The sequence below is a fragment of the Trichoplax adhaerens genome, genomic scaffold (genome assembly GCF_000150275.1).
Source record: "Trichoplax adhaerens TRIADscaffold_3 genomic scaffold, whole genome shotgun sequence".
NCBI classification, from domain to species: domain Eukaryota; kingdom Metazoa; phylum Placozoa; class Uniplacotomia; order Trichoplacea; family Trichoplacidae; genus Trichoplax; species Trichoplax adhaerens.
The window spans coordinates 5125517-5153162 of NW_002060945.1; the positions used below are offsets into that span (position 1 = coordinate 5125517).

General features: G+C 31.0%; 4 protein-coding genes across 4 annotated transcripts; 1 reads left to right on the plus strand and 3 right to left on the minus strand.

Annotated features, from left to right (window-relative positions):
- Positions 1–2413: 2413 nt before the first annotated feature.
- Positions 2414–9232, plus strand: TRIADDRAFT_54589 (uncharacterized protein; the record flags this gene model as incomplete). Its single annotated transcript, XM_002110472.1, has 11 exons — positions 2414–2493; positions 2985–3207; positions 6873–7019; positions 7793–7870; positions 7986–8037; positions 8199–8323; positions 8400–8542; positions 8641–8743; positions 8860–8924; positions 8997–9042; positions 9128–9232. The coding sequence occupies 11 exons, from the start codon at positions 2414–2416 to the stop codon at positions 9230–9232; spliced, it is 1167 nt and encodes a 388-aa protein (XP_002110508.1).
- A 2672-nt stretch (positions 9233–11904) lies between these two features.
- On the minus strand, positions 11905–14144 carry TRIADDRAFT_54590 (uncharacterized protein; the record flags this gene model as incomplete). The annotated part of the gene is made up of 7 exons (XM_002111012.1): positions 11905–11985; positions 12115–12155; positions 12306–12471; positions 12639–12757; positions 13515–13621; positions 13755–13847; positions 14134–14144. The coding sequence occupies 7 exons, from the start codon at positions 14142–14144 to the stop codon at positions 11905–11907; spliced, it is 618 nt and encodes a 205-aa protein (XP_002111048.1).
- A 276-nt stretch (positions 14145–14420) lies between these two features.
- Positions 14421–22805, minus strand: TRIADDRAFT_54591 (uncharacterized protein; the record flags this gene model as incomplete). The annotated part of the gene is made up of 16 exons (XM_002111013.1): positions 14421–14465; positions 15351–15408; positions 15916–16022; positions 16359–16534; positions 16763–16856; positions 17801–17892; positions 17973–18102; positions 18249–18332; positions 18897–18969; positions 19083–19294; positions 19461–19567; positions 20068–20212; positions 20762–20845; positions 21568–21642; positions 21776–21810; positions 21965–22805. 16 exons carry the CDS (start codon positions 22803–22805, stop codon positions 14421–14423), a joined length of 2358 nt encoding a protein of 785 aa, XP_002111049.1.
- Positions 22806–23064: 259 nt separating this feature from the next.
- Positions 23065–24657, minus strand: TRIADDRAFT_54592 (uncharacterized protein; the record flags this gene model as incomplete). Its single annotated transcript, XM_002111014.1, has 3 exons — positions 23065–23552; positions 23847–23972; positions 24348–24657. 3 exons carry the CDS (start codon positions 24655–24657, stop codon positions 23065–23067), a joined length of 924 nt encoding a protein of 307 aa, XP_002111050.1.
- Positions 24658–27646: the final 2989 nt, after the last annotated feature.

The following is a 27646-nucleotide window of genomic DNA, read 5'->3' on the forward strand; positions in this document are numbered from 1 at the left end:
TATCATCGCAGATTAACTATGGTAATGTATCTGTAAACAGTTGTACAGGTACATGAATATAAATATAATAGAGTATCAACTTGTGAGTTTTTACATTGATAGAGTTATTCATTGATTCCGTTATAAGGGTGCAAGGTACATACTTCACATTACCAAGGACTTCTTCTACTGTACTTGCTAAGAAATCAATGGATTCAGCATTCCTAGCTATAGTTTGAGATTGTACGAAAACCTATCATATCGGAAATTTAAAGTTAAAAAGTCATTCAGCTTTCAATTTGGGAGTTCAAACATAACGTTCAACTATTTTGTTCACAGCACAATTTGTAATATGTTCCAACATCTTTAAGTAGTAAATAAATATTGCAGCAAATTTACACACTAAACAAGCTACTGTATTCACCTGACGTTCCAACTGTATTACAGTAGCTTTCAGCAAATTTACTCGCCTTTCATCAAATTTTTCGCTGGAACTTTCATCTAGTAATTGTGTGAAGATAGATCTAATAATATAATATTATAGTATAAGTACGTACAGTATTAGATACTGTTAGTCGTATATTACTGCATTACTCGTTAACAATGGTTATGTAATTGTAATTATAGAAATCAAAAACAGTATGCTGGTAGACGTTGATATACTGGAATTTTAAACAGATAATGGTCTTATAGTAAATTATGACTTGCAAAATTTTAGGTATGTCTGTGAAGCGAACATTAACTAACTTGGCTGCATCAAGCTCTTCTTTTAGCTTGGCATTCTCTTCTTTTAGAACCTGTAAATATAAATAAAAAATAAATATTACAGCATAATGCATGCACACTGCTTTGAATACCGTTCATACTAGAAATTATCCTATATCACGTAAAATAATGACCGAGTGTAACTGGCGGTAACACATAGTTGTGGAATGCATATCCAACAAAGAGGAAATATATCGTAATATACATAGCAGACGATACTGTAACAATAAATATTTACTTGCCTCATTTTCTTTCTGTAACATTTCTTCTCTAGCTCCGGGTTTACCAATGTTATCAACTGTGTCTACATCTTCTGTTTCTACATATTCGCTACCAATAAATAGTTTACGGTTCATATTCATTCGAGTTCCGGCAGATTTCGTTGCAATACCACCTGACAACTTTTATACACAGCATATATATATTATTGATACATAGCAAAAAGAGTATCATTAGGACACAATAGTAAGCATCAACATTCGTTTTCTCACTTCGTATTTAATTAATTGAGTTCTAAAGAGTCTAAACTGCCATGGTTTTGCATACGAATCGATTGAAACGTCAATTGCCCGTATACAACGGCCTAAAGATAGTAGTACTTTCGTGTACATCTTGCTTACAACTATACTGTACTCAATGCATAAAATACCTACCAATATTAATTTCAATGTATGAAATCATTTGCTGATCACCGAATGAAGTGTCGGTATTATCGCAGATGTAGTGTACTGTACAGTACAGTAGAAAAATACAAAGATGACTTTATTAATACGATAGCTAACTATTATGCTGTAAAATTTGCGCTCACAAAAATCATACAGATGCTAATCGAATTCCATCGAGAAATAACCTGAAGACACGGTAGTACTATACTGTACCTTTTTTCTAGCACTTGTGGCCATGATTAACATTTACTTGTTGCTTTTGTGGGCTGAACGATACGGTCGATCGATACTGACAGCACAGTACGGTAACTGGTTGGCTGTGATCAGACTCCGCGCTGCTTTGTGTCTTAAAACTACTCTACAGTACAGTACTGTACTGTACTGTAGTTTGCGATTTCTGTGTGCAACAGTTACAGATCTTGCAATGTGGCTATTTGGGGCTGAGGTCAGGGTACTGAATCTGACTGACTACTGAGAACTGTACACTGTACTGTAATCAAAATACAGTATCTACCGTACTGTACACTGTACAGTACATACTGTACTGTACAGTACTTTTTATTACTGTGCCCAGGATGAAGCCCATGAGTTTCCGACTTACCGCATACTGTACTGTACAGTATAACCAGTACTTACTGTACAGTACAATACAGTACAGTATAACGCAGCTAGCAAAAACCTTCAACAACACATTACTGTACTGTAAGTGCACGTACAGTACAGTGTACTGTACAGTAGACCTAAGTACTGTACACTGTACAATAGTCTGAACATGGTCTTAACTCTTATGAGTCTGAAGCAGTTTGAAGGTTGATTATTGTGTATCGAGGAAAGAGAAAAATTTGTTTTCTGCTAAAGCAGTCTGTAGCTGCAGAAGCCTTATAGCTCACACTAATTTAACAACGCATTAACAACGAATTTATAATCTAATCTGCAAAATTGTTGCAGAATCTAGCGTTTATTTGTATATTGCCTACATAATACTTTGTTATCCTTGTTCCGTGATGTCAAAATCTAAGAACAAGCTGAATTTAAAACTTCAACAGTTACCCCAACCGGAGTCTCCCGATCCATCGCCCAGCAAGTAAGATTGTATCTAATAAAAACGATCAAATCTTTGACATCCTGTTCTAAAGCTAAAGTTTTCATTACTGCTATAGTATATTTAATTTCTTTTAAGGATATTGTAATCGCGGTTTCTACATGATATTTCAATACTTGAGCTAAATTCAGTACTGTCCTGTCAATGTAGTCTGTTCATTTTGGGTCATAGCTTTGTACGCGTAAGCTTCAATGTAAATAAAACAACGCAAAGTTGGATTTGGAGACCTTATCGATTTATTGAACCCATTAATATAATGTACAGTAATATTGATGTCTATAATAGTTTGATATAAGGTATGATAGTCACTGTGTGAGATAGTTCTAAAGTACTCAACACTTGCCAATCAATTTTCAACTTGATGCGAATAGTGATAATTATAATTGATTTAAGCTTAGGCCATGATGATACGCACTTAAATGATACTTTTGATCTCTTTTGATTTTATCTAATATTGTTTTATTCCCTGCTAGTGCCGTACCTGTTAATGAAGTAATAAATTTAACCAAAAAATTGGATGGATTAGACCTTGATGATCAGCAGCGGCGAAGGTTGGAAGCTTTCTTGCATCAAAAGAGTCGAGTTAAGGAACTAAATGGTGAAGACTTCGAAACGCTTTGTGAGCTAGGAGCTGGTAATGGCGGTGTTGTTACCAAAGTTAGACATACTCCTAGTGGATTGATTATGGCAAGGAAGGTATTACCGATAGAGTCGTAAAAAAATGAGCAGCTATGATAGCGTATTCAATTTTAAAAATTTTCGATCAAACGATACATACTCGCTTGCGCAATGACTAATTAATTTACGACTGTCATCGTATACTTTACTGGACTTGAGATTATATTACTGTACTGTACATATCCTTAATCAAGATATCGTTTAACGTGGTGTTCCAGTAGTCCACGGTAAACTTAATACAGTAAAGTACAGTACAGTATAATATTAATAACTTAAAATCTTCTGCATAGACCCCTACGAATATGATTTTTATTTCAATCAACTACTCCAGGTACTAGGATAACGAAAATTTGTATAATACAGTATAATTTATACAATCAAACCCAAAGACGCCAATTACTGTAACTTATGCCTTAAAATTATTAACCAAAGAGTAGCGATTTCGATCAAAATTTTACACGTATGGACGTTTAGTATACAGAAGATAAATGTCGTACATACAGTACTATCAAACGTACAGTTTCATCGTACATAAATTATCTTTACTAATTCGCACCTTTGAATGCCAGTGAACACCAGCTTAGCATACTACAGTCAAAAAATATTATCCTGGTGTACAACATATTAGGCTTTGAGTGTATACGGGATTACGGGTATACTGTACTGTATATACAAAACTGCACTATTTCCTACCGAAAATATTGTCTATACCTAATCAATTTAAAGTTTGAAAGCCTAATGTAGTACGTTACGAGTTACGACAAAAATTTTACTACAAAACTTTCATAGCAAGATATTTGTTGTGCGACATAAACATTGCACAATGTTGTTCCAGTTTTTATACACCAGTTCCGTCTCTGACAAAGTACGCTAACCGGTGAGCTTGTATTTACTGTAATTTTATCATCAATGATTTTTTGTGGATACGATTGTGAATGTCTCAACCAATTCTTGACAAATACTGTATACATGCAGTCGTACACCTGATAATACTTTAGTTTCTGCTATCGGACTTTAGAATATAATTCAAGTCAAATGGGATTTAGTATCCCGTCTATATACACGATTGGGGGTAGCTACTGTAGTCGTATTCGTCTTCGTATCGTTCGGACAACTGTATATTTTTGAATGTGATTAGCCAAGGACTGAGACGATATGAGAGCACTCGTGCTGTACGTATCAACATATTAGCGTTATGTTTCTATCTTTATTCTTTATCATCACAACTTAGAATTTCAACACTTTCGTCGATTTACACGCATAGTGTACTGTCTGTTGATATTTATCCATTCCGAGAAAGTACAGCAAATTTACATAATTCAACCAATACAAAACGTCACTTTGTTGTACGCATACAGATAGATTTTTAACTGTAAATAAAAATGATCCAAATCCCTAAACATCATCGTAAAATAGTGCTGTAATACCAACAACCAACATAAATGCGTAGACTGATTATATACTGTATATAATTATATAATCCAGACTCTACACTGTATACAGTATGTAGGACTTGAACGGATAAGATCTCCAGATGTATGCGTGTAAGGCTAGTAGTTAATAGTAGTAGCTTAACGTTTCGATACACGAAAATACTAAGCCTTGAGTATGATTGCAGTATGAAAAGGTGTACTGCAACTATGTTTGATAAGCCAAAAGACCGGTAATCGAGGGATAAGTTAACTTTTATTTTGTCATTACTATCTAATACGTGTACAGTGTAATGCAATACACGTTGAAAGACCACATCGGGTGTTTCTACTATACAGTGATACAGTATGAAGCACCACTGTAACAGTGACTTGGTATGTAGAAATCAAGGGTTGATGAATGGCCGTTCTATCCCTTGTTTGGTAATAGCCTGTCCCTACTGTTACTATTCTATTTAAATACATTCTAACGTTTTATCCCCGAACAGTCCATGCACAGAAAATTATGCCATTCTAATTGAATAGATCAAAGTTTGTATGTATAAACTGTATAATCCTCTTTTTGCTTAATTTTTTAGTATTAGTATCTGAATTCTTTGCCAACCTATCTCCATGGTCGGGGATACCCTGTATTTTCGTTATAGTTGACATAACGTATAATGTAGACATGATGTCAATCTTGCACAGTTTTTGCACCTGGTTATAACGTTTGTCACTAATGTGTACATCGAATGAATATTTTACGGTACAGTACAGTAATTAATTTACTTGTATTTCCGTTGTAAAGGTAGCAATGCTATTTAACACCAGGTCACATAAGTAAACTTACTTTTGTGTATCATTAATTATATTTGTTTCTTCATTCATATGTTGTGATCTTACGCGAAATTCTGTAATTGTTGCGATAGATGATAATTTTTCAACGTCTGCTTCTTAGAAAGTAGACGTTACGAAATGTAGAAAAGGTCGTAAACGATAATCTGACGTGCTATATTTTGTCGTGCCCAAAAATCTGCTATTCATTTGTACAATTACATTACATCATCTCACCAATAATATCCTAATCTACTGTACACTTTCACATCAGAGTCATAAAACAAGATCATTATTCAAATTACAAGAATAAAGCCTAGTTATCACCTACAAAAGTTTTGTAGCGAGTAAAAAATGAGGTTTTATTGAATGTAGGTATGCAATACTAAAGTTAACTGAATGATAATGCAGTAATTCACTAAGAAGCTACTGTAACTTCAAATTCTGTAAAGGAAGAATTATTAGTAGGGATAACGCAAACTATGGTAGAATTTGATGTACTAGTCATAATTTATATGCAGTAATAGTTGCCTACAGATATGGCTTACTTAATCTAAATGAACTTCATAGCAATCGTAAATTAATTACTTAAAATAAACTATTAAAAGTAGGTTTTTAATATGTAGCAGCAATAATTACATGCATTCATTCGGACTTACAAATATTCAATTCCTATTCAAATTACCATTCTCGGTCATACTGAATTCCATCTCAGGGTACAATAATTAATTATTTACTCTGCACGTTAGATACTTTCACGTATTATCATCCAGTATGATACAAGATGATCGTTGATTTTTCATTATTGGCAGACAGTCAAGGTTTCTATTCATAGTTTATTAGAACATTATGCCTCTCAATTTTAGTGTTTTGCTACTTCGTGGTAATCTACATTCTTGACAAGCAGATTTTTTTGATATCAGGGAAGCGTAACCAGTGAAAATTGAAACTGCTTACTTTTTATTGCAACAAATGTTATCCAAATTATTTTAAACAAAATTGATTCACTAACTTTGTCCAATCATAGCCTCTGACAGTAGACGTATGTATTTGCTTCTATAATTGATTGCTTTTGAACTCAGTAGTACATAACTACGTAACAAAATCTTTTATTCAATGCTATTAACATGCAATAATGATTATCCCATGTAAGTTTTCTAGGGAGGTATCTGCTATCTGCCGTAGAACGGTAGCTAAGTATACGTAAAGATTATGCGCGTGTCAATTCCATTAAATCAGTTTCTTGTAGAGTAAAGGGAATGTTGTCTCGATGCTATATTTCCCTTTACTTTCGCTAGTAAATCAATTAAACAGAGATTTTTCAGTGGCTCCCTGTAATCCAATTACTTAAATAAAAGCACTTTTGTATTAATGAACTTATCGGATACTTCAACATTATCGTTGATATACTTATAGACAACATTATTCTTTATCATACAGTTAATCCATCTGGAAATAAAAGCCGCAGTAAGAAATCAAATAATTCGCGAATTAAAAATCTTGCACGAATGCAATTCCCCATACATTGTGGGATTTTATGGTGCCTTTTACAGCGACGGAGAGATCTCTATTTGCATGGAACATATGGTAAGGACGATATACACTACTATACCATAAAATAATTATGTCGCTGTTATCTAAAATCATTTTCATAAAATTATCTTGACACCTTTATTTGAATATTAAGGTACGGTAAATTATTTCTATAGCTTGGATTATACTTATCTTATGGTCTAAAGTTTTTGATCTGTTATATAGTATTATTTACATCTGCACGAGAGAATACTTGTAATTAATTTATACAACAGTTTTGATACCGTAAGTTTAAAATCTTTGTTGATAAACCACGTTTTTCTTCGCTTGAATTGCACTATATTAAATATTAATATAAGATTCTGGTAGCATTAAATAAATGCTTGATGCTAGAGATCGTATTAACCGGTAGTACGTTTGTGTATAGATATTACTTACCTTTTCGTGTCTTTGCTTCGTGCCGATTATAAACCTACAACGTAATAGTATCCTTAAATACTACAACGGCTTCTCAATGCCCACTTATTATCTTTATTTTACGATTTTAAAAATTCTCAAATATTTTTTAAAACTGATAATTTCATAAATTTTCCCTTGATATCTACTGCATTACGTATTCATTGTATCAGCTGAATACGAAAGCGGTATCTACTATTGATCGTCATTAATTCTGTCATTCACTGTTTCGTGCAGCTGTATTGCAAATTAGCAACGTCCGAATTTTCTTGTTAGCATAAAGATAATAAGATTAAATGACTACCAGGAGTAGGTCAGTATGAAAGTAACACCAATGAAGTGGTAATGATTACGTATACTATCTAATTTAGGATGCAGGATCTCTTGATAAAGTTATGAAAAAAGCTAGGAGGATACCTGAACCAATTTTAGGAAAAATCGCGATTGCTGTAAGTATGAATTTACTGAAAAATAAGATGTTCATTGTCCATGAAGTTATCTATGCTATCCCATCTAGGGTTTTGATTTTAATTATAATAACTATTCTTGCTTGTCTAAATAAAGGTCATTAAAGGTCTCACGTACTTAAGAGAGAAACATAAAATAATGCATAGAGGTACATTTGATTGCTTGTACTAGTTAATATTGGTCTTGAAACTTAGCCAAGTGACCATATTAGATATCATAAGCACGAAAACGTCAGTCAGATGTCCTAAATTCGTAATTTTTGACTACATTTTACAACTACAATTTTATCAATTTACTTTAATATTACAGATGTGAAGCCATCCAATATTTTAGTCAACTCAAGAGGTGAGATAAAGATGTGCGATTTCGGTGTGAGTGGGCAACTTATTGACTCAATGGCGAATTCTTTTGTCGGCACACGATCATATATGTCTGTATGTATACTACATTGATTTTTTTGATATGTTAGTTCTATTAGTCATTTTGATTTTGTCTCACCTCTTTTATCAGCCTGAACGTTTAACTGGGTCACAATACACAGTACATTCCGATATCTGGAGTTTCGGTATGTCATTAGTGGAGATGGCTATTGGCCGTTATCCCATTCCTCCACCCGACAACGAAAGTTTAAATCAAGAAATTGCAAACGATGAGTTCGTATAACATGCTTATTTTCAGAATAAGAGTTCCAAGGAACCTAAAATTTCTGCACACTATTCTAAAATTGCCTTTAATGCGTTACTATAAACAGATTTAGTCCAGCATCTGTTGCACCGCCTGGGAGAGCGGTATCTGGTGATGATGCTCCAAAGCCAATGGCCATCTTTGAACTGTTAGATTATATCGTCAATCAGGTAACCTTTGCTCGGATAGATATTATACGCATATAGTGTGTTACAGTCAAGAATAACAAAAATTCCAATATATTCCTTTGTGCTCAAATCTTGAAAAAATCTCGAATTTATGATAGCCGCCTCCAAGACTTCCATCAGGAGGTGTCTTCTCTAAGGAGTTTCAAGAATTTGTTGATTGTTGGTGCGTATATATTATGATCGTATTTAAATACTTTATGCGATGTTTTATCTAATCCGTTATTATTTGGGACAGCCTCCAAAAAGATCCTAAAGAAAGACCAGATTTATATGAACTATCTGTGAGTTTAACTATAGATTACAAACAAGTAGTACGATTTCATTTCTTCTGGGTCTCATTGCTTTACTTATTATTCGATACTGCAGAAAAAGCCATTCATCCAGAAATGGGAAGCTGAAGTAGTAGATATTGCTGGATGGATATGTAAAGTTATGGATTTGTCTCCGCCTAAACTAGAATCAATTGTTTAAATTAGGTTGCTTAATGGCTTTAGATTTACTTGTATTATTTTAATGCTGACAAATTACGAACTTCAATTTTACTATTAATTGTGACGATACACTTGTAGCATATTTTAGCAGATAATAATCAGTTATTATCTACACTGATGAAATTGTTAACGTATGTTCTTTCACTATTACTGGCCCATCAAATTTGCCTTTGATCTTCTCATCCAATTTACCTATGTATATCAGTGCCTATTTACCACTACTAGTTCATTTAATATTATTGTTTCCTTTACGCTATTATAGAATGAATTTAAGTTTTTCATGTCTTTAATAATCCTATGGAGAAATTAACTTGCCACAGAAGAAAACTATTTCTAAATTATGCCTCTGGTACATGAAAGCTCATTTTACGAAACCTAATATAAGATTGATTTATTCTATTTATGCTTACCTGGCCTACTAAGTAATCTACAATTTTAAGTAGACGAAAATAATACGATGACTAGTTGTAACTAATTATCGCAAATTTTAGCCTATTCTTTGCAGGCCGCTGGTCATTTTTACCGCCAATATTGTATACTACAATTTATGAGTGCACAGGAAATATCTGATATCATTTGTCAGTTATTAATAAGCTGTAATTTTTTAAATTCGTTTGTATGTGGGTGCTCAAAGGATTTATGAAGGACTAAGTAAAAATGGTCAACTCTTACTATGATTTGAAAAATAGCTTAGGCATAATTTGCTTTCTGATACGATTGCTTGATGTTTGGTATTTTTTTTATCAACTTTACCTTATACTCTTACTTAGAACCCCGAGATAATGGTGCACTTATATATTCATATCTTAATCACACAGTACTTTATATCTTCATCAAAGGTTCTAAATTTAATGAATTAGCTGCAGTGAAAACGATCTTACAGTACAAATCAAGTTTTAGGTAGTTTAAAATACCCATGGCCAGTTGTTACATAGCGTTATCCTGATAAGTTTGTCGTAAACTGATAAAACAGCCAACGTTTACTGACACTTATTATTGATTATAATCTTATTTTAATTTTTCCTTATAATCAAGAGTAATTTAATACGCTGTAATATCAGTATTTTTCACGGAACTCGTAGAATAGTTAAGCTCCCATTACAATTATATAAACTACATCAAATTTTTCTTATGCTTAGGCTGATAACGTACCAAATTGAACAAAAATTTGTTGCTAGCTGAGTATCATGCTGTTACGCTACATTCCTGGATACTCAAAATAAATACTGTGTATCCTCAATACCATTTTTAAACCAGTTATAGATAACATAAGAGGAAAAGTCATATGTTTGTCCCCTAATGCAGTACACTGCTATATACAGTACTGTAAATCTTTACTCTCCACACTAATTTATTTATTCTATGGACTTGATTCAGCATTCGTACTTATTTAGGAAGCGTATATATCTTAAGATAATCTAGCAGTAAATTTTTCTTCTAATGTACAGTATTGCTTTTTGCAGATTATGTTTCCGTTTATTTGAATAGAAATTTTGCTAGTAAATAGTAATAGAGCAAGATTACATTCTAGTTAAATTACGTTATAGTAATATAACAGATTTTTTTTAATGTTTCGTATTGAGGAATTGAGCTCTTCTATTGATGATCGCCTTCGCTAATCAAAATTACTTCCAAGATACCTTAACTCTATAAAAGATCTGATTACACAAAATAGTTCTGATTTTATAATTTATTTTTCTACAATAAAGATAATCTGATATTAATAAAACTTCACATAAGTGTATATGCAGCCTAATAACATCCGCTACAGATCTTGCATTATTACAAGTCACATAATATTTTAAATCAATAACACATGTTACATGGTTTTTGCACTAGGATATACGATATTTATACTCGTATCCGGATGTTTAAAGGCATACGAGTGCAGTAAATATTAATCAACACGACTACTTATCAAGACAAAGCTGAAAGGATCCATTTACAGAATTGAAAGCGATATTAATTTTCCAAAATTCAATGATGTAAAAACTTTTACAATAGCATTAGACTATCATCGTGCAAATTTCGAAGCTGAAACAACGTTTGAGTGTAATACAGTAATATATATGTATTATAGAAAGGCTACAAAGTGAATGTATATAGGATTATATGTTTGCATAGATAGATTAGTTAACATATTGGCCATAGAATAGATCTATACAATTGAACATTTATAAGTTACAAAATACTGGCTTTTAGCATATTAACTGTCAGATTTAATTTGTTGGATTAATTGTCAATAAGATGAAGTTCATTATTAATTACGTATGCTGCTACTTTTATATTTACATATACAGTAGGGTGTCTGCTGTATAGAGAGAGAATATGAAATTCAAGTGACTATCGGAAAGTACATTAAAATTTCTAGTAAGCATCATTACATCTAATATAATTATAATTGATCATATCAATACCATAGCAGGATAGTTTTCCTTTTAAATATTCAACTAGGAATATATACTTATATAATATAAATCATATTCGTATAAAGTTTAAAGATTAAATTTGTTCGATAACTCGAGCCGATTATAAATAACATAAAAGCGGAAAGGTTTACGGTATCAATGAATTTAAATCTCTTTAGGATATAAATTGATCATTTAATCAACAACGGTACTTAAACTAACTTCAGATTTGATCAAACCCAATTTAAATATTCGACTCAAGTGGCAGTTCATCACTAGAGGCATATGGGCTATTAATTTCCATAACCCTTTTCAATAGAGCCATCTACAGAGTAATGTAAATGAATTAAAGTTTATATCTTATGTAGATTACTGTACACTCGGTTAATATCGCACATGGCCATAATAAATTTGATTTTAAATTTGTTATTAATAATACTCATTTATAACGCACTAGATCCTGTTCTGAATTATTCGTGTTAGATTTTTCGGTATCTAAATAGAGATATACGTATATGGCGTTATTTTAGAGGTAGAACATACTGCAGTCATTAAAAACTGGTTAATATAAAATGAGTGTTGCAACAATTGACAATAATTTCAGTATATATAGAATTACTAAGTGATAACTAAATGACGCATTACCGCTAACATTTTTGATTGGAATTGGCTCACGTTGGATATCGTGAGGAGTAATATCTCTCAGATTGGCTTTAGCTTGATTAATATTATTTTGCCATGGATAATTACCAGTATTCAATATAGTTTGTAATGGAGATTTCCAATCTGCTAGACTTGCTTCGGGTGCATTCTAAATTAATATTCCGGGAGTAAAAGCATATTATTTAGCAAAAAGCAAAAGTTACTTCATTTACTGGTAATACTTCTAAGCCAAAAAATTGAAAGGTGCAACTTTATCATGATTTTGAAATTAAGCTATGAAAATATAATTTAAGATCTTAAGCAACTTAAGCTAACTTCCAATTTCCAGCGAACAAGTTCCATTACATATGGAGCAATGGAATAATTCCATAAATCAGTAAACCATATTTCTGACTTTTGATAGTCAGAAGGACAAGACATGAATAACTTTGGACCTAATCGTTGTAACATGAGTTAGTATTCAGTAATACCGAACTTTCATGAGAGTTAGAAATGATTTCAGTCTTTATTAGTGTTACAGTGTTTAATACTGTATTACAGTAGAAATATCTATGTTAGGATAATTCTGTTAGACTATCCTTATTTAGTTAACTTCTAATTTGGATATACTGTATTTTAATATAGCACTGACTTTTTATGACAGTGACACTTATACACATACTGAAATTAATAGTTATAATAGGGAATGCAAATCATCTGCTTACAGTTCGAATCATTGTGATTGTAATTTACTTATGGTAGACTGTAAATTATCATGGAAATGTTCCGTGATAGGACATATCGTAATCTGACTAGACTGTATTAGTCATTATATGTCTATGTTCGTAAATACTGTTGTCTGCATTAAGGGAGCAGTAGCTATAATTAATATCTAATTCAGTAAATGATTCTAATGTTAATTGTATTAACTATGACTCATGAACTATTGAGGAATAGTATATAAATACAGTATATCGTGAAATAAAGAAGAATTGTCCAACTTAATGTTTAACGTAAAATACGAGGCGTTTAAGTCTTTGTGTAGTCTGCTAGTAGAGCAAAAGTGTTTGTGATAGTGCAGATATCGTTCCTTGATACGTGGTTCAAGGAATTGACTTATTGATCGTATATTACGTTATCTTGTTGCAAAGCTGTTTTATGGCAATTAGGTAAATACCAGAGTTATTGCATAATTTGCTTTACATATAGTACCTAGCATTAACTGGGAGGAACCAAATTTAAGTATAGATTCATTAATTATTGACCACATCTTTGGCAATTTATCAAATACTTTACAGACAGATGGTATAGCGTCATTCCTACGATTATAAAATTATGCAATAGTAAGCTTAGTACATTGATAGCCTGGTAGAGCTTCAAAATATTACAAAACAATGAGATTTTAATTAATTTTAGTCATTACAGACAGATTTATAAACATTACTTAATTACCTCGGTTTTGGGTTAAATTCTGCTGATCTAATAGCATAATATTTTTCTAATAGCGTTGAAATTGGTGGCTTATCGTTTGATAGTAATATCCATCTGATTGAAATTTACCGAAAATAAAACAGAATTTATGTATTTTTTTATTTTATGTGTAGAAAAATGCCAGAGCGATTGTGTTTACTTTTGGAAGGATCGATAAGATTTAATGTAATCATATTATAGAGCTAACCGGAAGTTTTGGTGAATTTTCAGATAGGAACTTTTGTTATGATTAATTGTGCCAATAATAAAGGGACTATACATACGTTGAACGTGACAAAGAAATTATATACTGTTTAGTGAAAATATTACAATAGTTTTAAACTAACCATTTTGAGCATACCTTGTTACCATGTATTTACAATCTACGTATATAAATATTGGATATCTATATGTTGCGAGTATTTATATATATACATATATTAAGCGATCATCTTACCACTGAGGTTGGGAAAAGATTCCACTACTAATGACGCTGTCCAATGAATTAAGATGATGAAGTTCGTCTAAAATGATTACCACCCGGGATCTATTATTAATAGCAACGAGTCAAATCAATTTATAATAACTAGCTCTATTTAATTAATGTACAATTAAATTTTTTAAAGCATTCATAATATAATACGTAGACTAGTACCCGCTGCTCTGTTGCTGCTTCAAGTAACTGATTAAGTCCTACAATCAATTTCATAAAATCAGGTATCGCAATTTTCAAGAGTTGTATATAAAAATCATAGAACTTTAATCAGTGTCAAAAATAAAAATGATCTCTCTGATATCGACCATTGTTCATAAAATGAATCTATCCAGATCTCTACTTCAAGGAGAAATAACTATAGGATACCATAAGTTTGATGAAAACAAATAGCGAATTTTTTAAGGTGTTACCTCACAGAAGAAAAGTTAGAGATGTTTAGTGACATAGCCATATTTAGGTTACGAAAAAGTACATACTTTTTAGTTGCCTTGTGGCATAATATGTGATCGTTATTAGCTTACAGTAAATTACAATTATGACTTGAATGACTTTATAAATGAGAAAAAATAATAACTGTAATCTAACTGTCCTCTATTAGTCATCGGATACCTATGTCTTTAAATATTACCGTACTGATTGGGCGTTAAATAGATATAAATTCATTACCTGAATTTTGGGAAATACTGATACTAATCAAAACTGGCTACTATAGAAAGATACATAAGCCCGGCATCCTGTATAATAGGCTAGCTCTTAATTTTAGTGCTCAACATCGAGTTAAAGGTATACAAATCACTAAGGATCTGTAGAATTAGAGAGGAGTACAGTACTACCTAGGGTTTCCTAGACAAGTTTTAACGCTCACACGTGGTTTAGGGAGAAGATTTGTAGATTTAGCTTTTCATTATCTTTGCATAGAACTGGTTTGTGACAGTAAAATGAAAACAAATATACGAATATTTCTATGAATATCATTATCACCCATTCGTATGGAGTAAAGAAAGAGTCAGTATACAAAGTACACAAAATAGAAATTATGATATTATAGACAACAGACGTTTACCAAATTGATACCATATTACCTCAGCGTTATTGGTAACTTTGAAGATACCTATTCCTTTTTCAACTGATTTGTCACATCTTTAGTATATAACAAGATAATATCGGTTTTAGTCATATTAATATAAGTATTATCAAGTATATTTTACAATGAAAAGATGATAAAATAAGAGCAAAGATGAATATATTAAGATAAATTGTTTTAAGAAGTATCACTCTGTTGAAGACAATTGACTAGAAAGTGTAACAATCGAATCCGAACAATTCAATTAATTTAAACATTTACAATGTAAAGATTAAAAATTTTGAATATTGAATTTATCCGAACTAGAGTGATACTCAAATCAGTAAAAGATAACGTAAGAATGCAACAATTTTAATCAGGGGCCGGATAGAATTATTGTATTACACCTAAGCATATCCTCTAGACTGTAGCAAAATAACATTTATTTTTTTATAATCGTATAAATAGCTAATGTAACCACTTATTGAAAGCGTATTCTTAATGATCTTAAAGGTGATACTGTATGTACAAAGAAACAAAATAAAATGATAAGACAGTAAGTGTTCATTTTACTGCCTTCGTACCTTTGGACTAAATATTCTGCTAGCTTAAAAGCAAGAAACGTTTTTATACTCCCAGAAGCGCCATCAATTATGACAAAGCGATTATCTAATAGCAATGCTAAATATCGCTAAAGACAAAATAAGTAAATTAAATCAGATCATTCATATTTCATGTTATCCTAAATGTGCATTTGTGATTTTTTGTTCGTGTCTGTAACTATTTTATCGCTTAGGGCAAATGTGGAAATAAAATTTATTGCATTAGTAAAGATAAATAAGTAAATTGCCTTTACTTAAACTATATACGTCTAGTTAATGATATTATCATAAGTCGATACCGAATTTTCTTTAACACATTTATTATGGCTAAGATAGAGCAATTTCGTTAAGGAATTCTATTAGTTAAAAGACCTACAGCAGCTGAAATTAACCTAACATAACGATCAATATTTTCTCTATTGTACCTGAATATAAAATTTTGGTATTAGTGTTTGATATACTATAGAGTCTGTAAAACCAAGTTGAACACTTTTTAGATAGATTAAAATCAGCATCGGCATATCGCGGTCTTTCTTTTTCGAACAATGGAAAGGTTTTATTGATTTATTCTCTTCATCTCCTATTAAATTAATCAGTTTTTCTGTATTATTATAATAGGATTAAGAAGTCACTTTACTTATTAATCACTCACTAACAGTATACACTATTCTATTGTAATTTTGTATTTCAGATAAGCTACAATAGGGCTACAATAGAGCGCGATTGCAGAACAGCAATAGCTACATACTATTTGTTAAGTTGATCATGAACATAGGAAGTAATGGCATTAATTTTTACTTGTTCATTTACAAGAACTTACATATCTTACCTATGTAACGCTTTACAGTATTTATTTCGTAGCATTCGATGCTAGATGCTGAAAGACCGAGCTCTCCCTCGGGATCAATTAGGCTGCAATGTCTCTATGAATTCAATATCAACCAAGATGCGTATCGTAAATATGTTTATCAAAAGATCTTTCTATGATCATTCCGAACATGATTCATAAATTCATCGCTTAAAATAAGTAGTGCTCTCATATATCGTAGAAGAGCGACATGAAATATATTTTCAAATTCTGATTTACATATGAGTGTCTTATTTTTGATCTATGTTACTCTGACACATTTCGATCAATTTCTCATAATTTTATGAAATGTAATCTAGTAAGAGATAGATATTGTATTAATACTATTCAGAACTTGCAAGTTGTACTGATATTTTAACTTGATCCTCTCTTATAATTAAGTATTTATAAATACGTATATTGATCTAGATCTCGAACGGATAATTTCTACCTGGGAAGTTAGGGATATTACTACACCTATAGTAAATAAGACATCGTATTGCTAGGACAGACTACGTCTTAAAGTTCAATTTTTCGTGGTAATTATGTTACATGTTAGGAATGAGCAAAAAATTACAGTGTATCGGAATTGAAATATCCCTGTAACTTTCTAAATGAAGTATTTACTCGTATACCAACTTCGGTACACAAAGTCATAATTATTAATCTAAATAGCACTTAATTAAATATTTTCTTCGGTATTTCAGTATTGTAAACGAATTTTCATAAAGTAAAGATATACTTTTAGAAATAAAGCAATGCATACTTTGAATAAAATAGTCAATTTCTCATCGACATTCCTCCATAGAGTATTGGATGTTATTTGCAGGTATCCAATGGTGATATCATTCCTATTTTTATGTGGCAGCTGCAATATTTTAAAATTACTTAAAAATCCCATATTGCATTATAAAGATTCATAATATCACACAGGAATTGGAAATATCATAACATCAAAATACCATGGATTAAAAATCGATTTCATAGCGCAAAACAGTTGCTAGTGAATTTTAACACTACCTTTATAAGTAGCCGTATCAATGCTGGTGAACTTCCAACATATATCTTGACCACTAATTGATTTAACTTTACATTGGCGTTTAATTTGTTATCTATATGATCAAGATATCAAGTATTAACATCTTACTTGTATCAGTTTAAGTTTCCATTACTTTGAATCTACTTTACATACTTTGTCCTACGCCAATATCATCTCTGAACGAGATAGATTCATCTGAGCCTGCTTCAGGCGTCTTTAACGAGTAAAGATTAGCTTGAAAGTTAAGCTTTTCGTTTTCCAGACGTAGTTGTAGAATTTGAGTCTATGTTAATTAAATAAATTTAAACATCGGCTTGTCTAATTACTCTTATAAACTAAAAGTGCAATCGGTTATTTATCCATACTATACTACATCATACAAAATTTCTTTCAATATATCACATACTAATTTATTTAATAATGCCTTACTTGCAAGTCCTTCACTATTTTAGTTAACTGAAGTGATTGATAATTTGAAGTAACAGCTTCTCTTTGTAAGCGATTGAGCCGTTCCTATAAATTATTATAATAAAGTTTCATTATTCTTGTAAAACGTTGTAATACAAATACAATAACGCAAGAACATCATTGTTATACAAATTTAAATTTATTAAGAGTAAATTCGAGCTAGATCACTTACTCGTAGGAATTATTGAGTTATTTCAGATACATACGCAAAAATGCACTACCAAAACTACAAAACCCTAGTTATTCTAGGGCAGTGATTGTTATGTCTGATGAATAAGACATCATCCTCAAAAATTTGAAATCGAGATATTATACCTTATGACACTAAAGCAGCTACCGAAGATTTTTTTAGTATGATTTACTATAATTTTAAGTTACTGTCCTATCATTATTCAAAGAGCTTATGAGATAGACTATATAACGAAGCGATAACAAACAATCTACGAAGTAAAGCAAATACAGTAGGTTATTACTTTAGAAAGAAGAAATAGACAAGTGTACATTACTCAATAACATATGATTAATCCTTAGTGATATTATTATTATTGCAACGAGAATATTGTTATGACCTTAATTCAAGTTACAGCGTATACATTAATGGACACTTACGTCTTTAGTTTTGATGACAGTTCGTAATTCATCGATTAATTCCAAGTCTGTTACTTTCGATGTTGAAGAATCACTACAAATGATTTTAGGATTGATTTGATTTCTCTATATTTATCTTCTTAAGATGATTTATTTTAATTTCGGAGCTCTATAATAAATTACATTAATTATTTTACATAGACCTACAGAATGTCTTCTTTATCCGTTGACCCCTGGTTCGTTATACTTTTAGTTATTATACTAGGTGGAGTATCCATTCTTGTAGATTTAGATCGCCCAACCGTAGCCGTTCTTGGCGAATTTGGATCCGTATCAGCTCTTACATCTATATCTGCATTAAATATATCATCTTTACGACCTGAAGATTTCTTTCTAGACGCAAACGATGATCTAAAACCCTGTAAGATGAATTTTCAAGATCAAAACCAAGAAAATTATATCAGTTGCTTAAAAGTATAAAAGTTGGATCGGATTTGTTGCATATATTTGATCAAGATACACCTATTATGCTTTTAAGATATATTTTGTTCGTGCACACAACAGCCAAAAATACTGAGTACTTACGATCCAGGATTTCTTCTTTTTCTTATTCTTGGCAGATTCGTCATCAGTAGTCACATCTGTTAGCTGGCCAGCATCGATTGAACCAGTATCACTTCGATCAAGTTGAACTAATAATGAAAGGCATGATATTAAATTCTCACCCGTCAAACTTTAATGCTTTATTCAGTGCTTAAATATTCAAATTTACAGTATTAATCATCCTAGTGCTATATTCTCAAATAGAAAGAGATATTGCAGCTATTGTGATTTAATCTAAGAATAGTCCATATGTTATCTCAAGTGCTGTATACTAATGATGTATACGCGTATATGCGTATCTACAGATAACATCTAGGAATTGTTGCCGCGTAATACCACATCTCATGTATTACAATTACTAAAACATATTCTTGGTATAAATACTATACGGTTAGACAAGTTAAAAAAATTAGTTCTCTGTATCCTAAGATAAGCAAATATCTATTCTCTTAAGTCTTCATCTGGAAGGAATTCTATAAAAGTCACATTCAACTATTCTCTCTTAGTAAAATAGTCTAATATTACAATCTACGCTCGTGTGTTGTGTCATTAAATTATTAAGTGAGAACATTACAGTCATCCAATATACTTGTAGATCCTGAGTCTGTGTTACTGCCAGCACTACCGGTATTCCTTTTACCAAGTCGCGATAGCAAATTTTTACTGGAAATATTAATTTCATGCTGACTTTGATAAGCTCTTAAACCGGCTTGTAGCTCAATAATTTTAATATCCTAAAATGGAGTAACACAAACAGAGAAGTTAGAGGATTAAGAATGGATTTATCATTTACTATTAAGTAAGTAAATTAGTAGTTAAACTGCATTCCGTAGTTACACATAAGTTTTCCTCAAAATAGCATAATATCTATAAATGTTGAGGAAAGATATTAGAGGCTATTAAGATTCTACGCTAGAACTTTTAAATTAAAGTTTTGATATACATCTCCAAGTTTTAAGAGGTGAGTTTGTAATTTAACGTAACATTGATTTTCAATTGCAAGTCACCTTCTGTAAAAGTTCTTGACGTTGTCATGTCAAGAATTAGTAAGATAACTGCTTCGTGAGATATTGCTGAACAGTATACAGCACATGTATTGAGTTACGATTATTTTGATCCAGAAAATTAGAAATGTAGTATTCGAGTATACTGCTACGTTTACATTACAACGAAAATTATTCTTGCGAAGCGATTATAACTTTAAGAGAAGATTAATTGTTTCAAACTTCTTCCTACTCATCAACATTATTTCAAAATAAGTATCGATTCCATTGCAAATGAACCTTTTCGTATAATTTTTCTCGCAATTCTTTTATATCGTGACTTAGTTTCGTAATATTGTCTTGGAAGGCATGAAAAACATAAACCTAATAATTCAACAAGTTGATAGTTTAATATTATGTATTGTCACAATTTAAACTCTACGACAAGGAAACGTACAGTAAAAGTCTATGAGTAAGTACTGACTTAAACGCTCTTTTACTAAACGTTAAACACACATCAGCAAAGTAGCGTAAAGATAGAACTTTTATTCGCATAGACATATCAAGAACTTTTTACTACACTATCCAACTCAAATATTCCCGTTTATATAGGAACCGTCTAATTTATAAATAACAACAATATTATTATTACACCTTACTAGGAGAGACATTTTAAACTAAGATATTCCTAACATAGTTTTTCTATCTGTAAATATTTTTAATCACTTACTCATACTTAATCTAAGCATTTATGTTGTTTAGTTCAACTATCATCAGCTAGAATTTGAATCATCTTACTACTATCTACACATAATAGCAATCAATATCAAGCATGTAGTAAACTATCACGGATAATATCCACGTTAAGGCATTACTTATCTCTCCTAACACTACTAGTATGGATATTTTCCATGTTAACTACTACTGCACTATTAAACTATCCTAACGGTAAGGTAACACCGTAACATGTATTCAGCTAGTCACAGAATTTTTATTGATTCTGATAAATCAACGTTATTGGATGCTTCATTACAGTAATTACGAGTAATAAATTTATCTATGATGTTTTAGTAGTATGTGTATCTAAGGTTTCTAGACAAACTTACATTATTATTCAATTTATGCTTCAATTCATAAATTGTTCTTTCTGAGTTTTTAAATTCCTCTAGGACTTCTTCTACCTGTTTTAAATCCGTCAATTGAAATACATATTACGCCAAAATTATTAATTAAAAATAAATTAACCTGAGTATTATTAACGGTAATGTATATTTATAGTAGTTAAAGAACACTTTTTATCCAGAGTAAACTTACGTTAAGAAATGATTTTACTCCTGGTGTTGTAGCTCCTTGCATAGATATTTATAATTATATTAAATAAATTGAATAAGATAGAAAGCTCATAGTTCTCATAAGTAATTCAGTCACGTATGATAACGTGATGAAATAAAATAAAATTTAATTAAGTTCACATACTTTCTAAACTTTATCAGATCTACTCACCTTTTCGATTGTTAGGTTCTAGAGACCAATTAATACTTGTTTGTGAAACATGAGAAGCAGCTTTTTTATTACTTGTCACTACATATGGACTTAATATTGTCTTAACTGGAATACCCGATGATAGAATCGATTTGTAGTTGATTGTATAACCGTGATTTTTTTTTCTATTACAGCGATTGTAGAGAGCACTATCACTAAGACTTTTATGTAAATGCGTTTTAAACGAGTCATTAAGGTCAGATTTGGATTGAAATTTAGTAATTTGTAGCACTATTGGGCTATTAAGTGTACTATCACTAGCTGATCTTATTAGTCGACTACGGACTAAGTTTAAATTTCTTAAAAATTTATTCATTTCTGCATGTTTTTTATTAAATTTTTTCCGTGGATGACTATTGTCTTTTATTAATTTTTGAGGCCTCTTGCTGATTCCAGATTCGTTTTCTTGCTGTATCACTTTTTTTTTACCATTGTCCCCTTTTAATTTAATCCGCGGACTAACTTGGCTATCATTATTCGATGGGACTGCTACTGGTGATTTTTCCGGTTTAGATAACTTTTTGACTGGCAGCGAAGTCCGATCAATATAATTGCTTTTATCTTTTACTTGACGATCACCTGCATGATTTTGAGGATTATTTTTGCTGCTATGTCGTAATAGATCGATATAATCGCTAGTATTTGCCGATCCTATCTGTTGTTTGGATTGATTAGCGGTTTCCCGTTTTTCTGTAATCAATTTTCTTGAATTTGCTCTTTTCTTAGTATCATCGTAATACGCAGGTCCGCTATCGGAAACATAGCCACCCGAATTAGGAGAAATGACATTATTTGAGGTCATTTTGTTAGTGCTGTGCGACTTATGCAATTTTTCAGATCCTATTTAAGTAAAATAGTTGCGAATAGATCGATTTACTATTAAATTTATTATAGATATTTAGTGGTAAATAACACCACGTATTACTTTTATTTATTCTACGTATTAATATACCCATAACAAGATGGATTATACCTTGCTATTCATTTTAACAGTGATAATAATCCCAACTATAAGCTTTACAGTGTGTTAAATACTTAAAATACTTTGAATCACTTACGCTTCAAAAGTAGCCAAACGATTGAATGTTATCAGATTTAAAATTACCTTGTTGATGAATATGTTCTTCGTACGAAGGTTTTTTAGCACCTGCTGTAGCATGATTGAGCATTTCATCGTCACGAGATACAGCAATATAATGACTAGGATGTTCTTTTAATTTTAGTGACGGTCTATGTTGCCTAAGGAAGTTATTTTCTTCTTGTTTAGTAGGCAAATGCTGAAGATAATCATTTTTATTACTAATATGATGATCAATGGCAAATTTTCGGCGACGCATGTGAGCTGCAATATCGGAATCTGAATTGTAGTCCATAGATTGGTTGTTATCAGAATATCGAGGTGGTACAACAGGTTTAGATTTCATATCAGGAAGTTGTAGCCGAAGACGATTGAAATCACTTTCAGTATTTTGTTGTTCAAGTTGATAATGTCCTTCTATACTACCACTACTTTTTCTGCTCTGACCACTTGTAGTTCTTGATAGTTTCTCTGTTAATAAAAATAATTTAAATTTATTTTATGATAAGGTATAATGTAATAATACATCTATAGAATAAGAATATTTGTTTTTAGTAAGTTTTACATATCCTTTCTTTACTTGACATATAACTATAATACTTCAGCATTATGGATGGCACTGTATTTAGCCATACAAACAATCGTTAAAGCCAATTTGTCGAAGTGATTATATTAAAGATCACAAAACATTTTATAATATATTTGTATGGATAAAGAAGGATATACCACTTTTATATAGGAATTAAGAGCTAAGAACGAACTTACTGTAGTGATCTGATGAAAAGAAATTTGGGTTAACACCTATATCGGCTATACGTTGATATCGTTGCAACGACATAGTTCCATCGATAATTCCCATATTGTTGTTGTAATGATCATACACACTTTTATCTAGATTGAAATATGTGTATTAATTTTAATTACTTCTAGATATAAACAGTAACACACGCAATTGCAAATGTTCGTAAATCAATTTTTAAATTAATTAAAAATAGTTTAAACGTTTAAGAATAATCTCAACTGTAGCAGTTGTAATGTGATAGCTGATAGCAAATCAGTTTTAAACTACTTAGAACACTTTAATCCTTTATAAATAAATAATTTTTGCTGCAACTGGTTCTCAATACCGATAACCATATTTATATATATGCTAATTTGTTCCATTTATTATGGTATCCCTACCAATCTATGTATATAGCAAATATATCCAGTATGCTACCAGTAAATTTTATGATGCAATATGAATACACAATGTTAATTTCTTACCTGGAATTTGAGATCCTTTGTTTTTTTCAGCGGTTACACAACTATTATGATTATCGCTAGTTGATCCTGTTACATTAACTCCTTCAGCACGAAGACAAGTGTTTATGCTCCCTGCGCTACTACTGCTGCTTAAGCTAGGACCACTATCGACGTTAGTGTGTTCATGGCTATCGAAAGAAGATGATTGGCTTAAACTATTTCTTGCTTTTTCTTCTGTATGATTACGATTCCATACTTTGTCGTTGTCATCCGAAGCCATAGATAATGACGAGTTGTTTTTCTTACGAAGGATTAATGAATTATTTGACATACTTGACGAGTAATCAACGCTAGTGGAACGCTTCGTAAATTCTTCAGCTAAATTTCTATAACTAGTGGAAAAATGTCAACCAAATATGAAAATCAGACACCCATATTTACTTTATACCGTTTTAAATCCTAAGGGCAACAGTGGCTAAGATCTCATATTAACAAATTCTTAGTTTGCCATGATCTTTATAAACATAAATAGATGATGATATTCCAAAATTTGATTTTCCCAGTAAGTGTAAAGATTATATAAATTTCTCATAATTAACTTCTAGGATTGCAGATATTGAAATTAGAATAAATGATTTGACACGTAAAACCATTCTTCAATTGATGTTAACTTAACATCCAGAAGAACCTTTCAGGAATTGCTGGTTTGGGTTATGTATGCACTGAACCAGACATTGAATTTATTATAATGGATAACTTTAAGGTATTTTGATTTTTATAGGCAAAGTAATGCTTTTATGTACTTTTTAGGTTATTCAAATAATGGCTGGTAACTTATAGTGATAATAACATAAAATGCTTCTCGTCGACAAGTGAAAAGGATAAAAGAAGATTTATGGGTAAAATAGTGATTTTAAGTTAATGATTGGGGACGGTGGACTAAACTTTATGAAGTTATAATTAAGAGGTCTTCTTAAAAGAATTACGATTTTTAGAATATTTATATAGAAAAATGAATAGTAAACTGTAAGATAAGAACGGTGGGAGGGTTTTTATGCAGAAAGCATATGATGAAGAATAACGTAGAAGATTTTATGTCGAAAGAAAGATTGCTATCATTGATCTGTGGCATGACGATGATGTTTGTCAAATTTGAATCTAGCCTCAAGGCTATCAGATTATCCCATCTTTTTCATCTAATTTGTCAGTTAAGTTAGTTAATCAAAGGGGTACTCTTAATTAATTTAAATCACAGTACTTGGTGCTGGGATTTTATTAATGTTTTGGCCACAACATTACTTTGAATTTAATAATAATTAAGACCGGTGGACATTATCTTCAAATAAAGCATCTTTATCATCGATTTTGTAACTGATTCATAATTAATTTATGTTTAAACAAATTGATGGAAACTCTAAAGGTACAACCATCACATACTATCAGTAAAGGTGATAAAATTGCGTATGATAGCGAACATCGAAGTAAATTATATCAGGTAATCAAGCTTACAGATATAATAATTGTCAATGAAAAGCTAACGAGGAGATAACATAAATTATAGAATTTAGTTTGCTTAATAAATAGTGAATATTTTGGGATGTTAACTTAAGAAACATGTCCGTGATTCCCAATGCAGTAGAGCAAGAAGGCTTCGAATATTGTTTAATGAAGACTATTGAAATACCATTACCTGATCGAGAATTTATCAAAACATTACAACATCACAATAGCAAATAATAGTTACCAAATATTCAATAGAATGGGAATCTTAGTTACGAGCTCTTACGTCTCAGTCCATAGTAGTAAGTGTGATTAGTTATAAAGGAAATTTCTGTTAGAAAGAGTTTATCCTATCTTCTATATATAGATATTTACATCACTAAACAGATTGAAATCTCAAAACTGATTAATATTAATAATGGAGCAAATGAAATTAGATGGATAAAATTAATTTGATCGTTAATAATTGGCATTACACTAAAGAAACTATTTATGTGATTTAAAAGTGATAATGGGAAGCCTAATTAAGTAAATCCTATGTTAAGTTAATTAGCGTTGAATTAGTATGAAACAGAAATGTAAAAATTATATTAAGGTATAGATGATTGGACCGATAGTTTATGTATAATCCGGCTATAGATAAAGTCTTGTCATTGTGATATTACAATAAGCTTAAAGGTTAATCAGATAGGTATGTACGTACTATATAACTTCAATATGAGAGGATAAAATCTTTTAAAGCAAAAAGAAAGGATATAGACCTTTAGCTAATGGAATTGATTAACTTAAAACGTTACATTGGTTACTAACTTAAATATTGAGCTTAATGATTCTATGCTTGATCGATAAACATATAAAATTTCATGCAGTAACAAAAATGATAGGGATTGATCGAGTTAAGTTTATAGAATTACTTGTTAATTTACGTACTTTATCCAACATGTTAAAGTCTATATCTCGCAGATATAGGTTATCAATTTTTAGGTAAGAGTAAATAATTGAAACCAATCCTCAGTGAAGGAGTTAAAAATATTAACGGTACAAATTACCAGTTAACTCAAACGTTGCCAATATTTTATAAACTCTTATTCAGTAAATACGGATTAATGTAAAAGAAAGAATGGAAATTTATCCTTGGTTAAGATCGATTACGTTAAGGTTATAAATACTAATATTGTTAACTGGTATATTATATCGTCTAAAAGGGAATGATCTTACACATGGTAATATATTCAGCGATAAGCTTATCCCGCGGTAATACGAGTTAATATCTACTTTAAAGCGTTATAGGTCCGATTAATATCAGAGACGTATAATTCTAACAAGACAATCATTGAAGCCATTAATACGAGGATACATCAACTTTTGTAATTTCTTTCAGTTACAGTGAAAAAGGGTAAAGAGTGTTAAAGATTCAAGTGCTATTAAACACTTATTTAATAAATAGTATTCAAAGCTTTATGACACTGTCGGTATCTGCAAACAAGCGAAAGTTCCGATAAAAATGAAATAAAAATAGTTGCAAAGGATAAAATTATCACCAAAAGTAACATCAATTAAGAAGAATGCGAGGAATTTACTACATGCTTTGTTGAATACTTTGGTATTATGGACCGCATAACTGAAAAAAGCAGATAGTAATATGTGAATATGTTTCTAAATCAAATGATGGTTAATTACAAGAGCAATTTATGACCGCTAGTGTATGTTCAAGTAATAGTATTGACTGGGTGAATTTATTCCCACTATTGGAAAAACAGTTATTAGATATTTAGTAAGATAAATAAAAAGAAAACAGTTTAGTTCTATTTAATTCACAT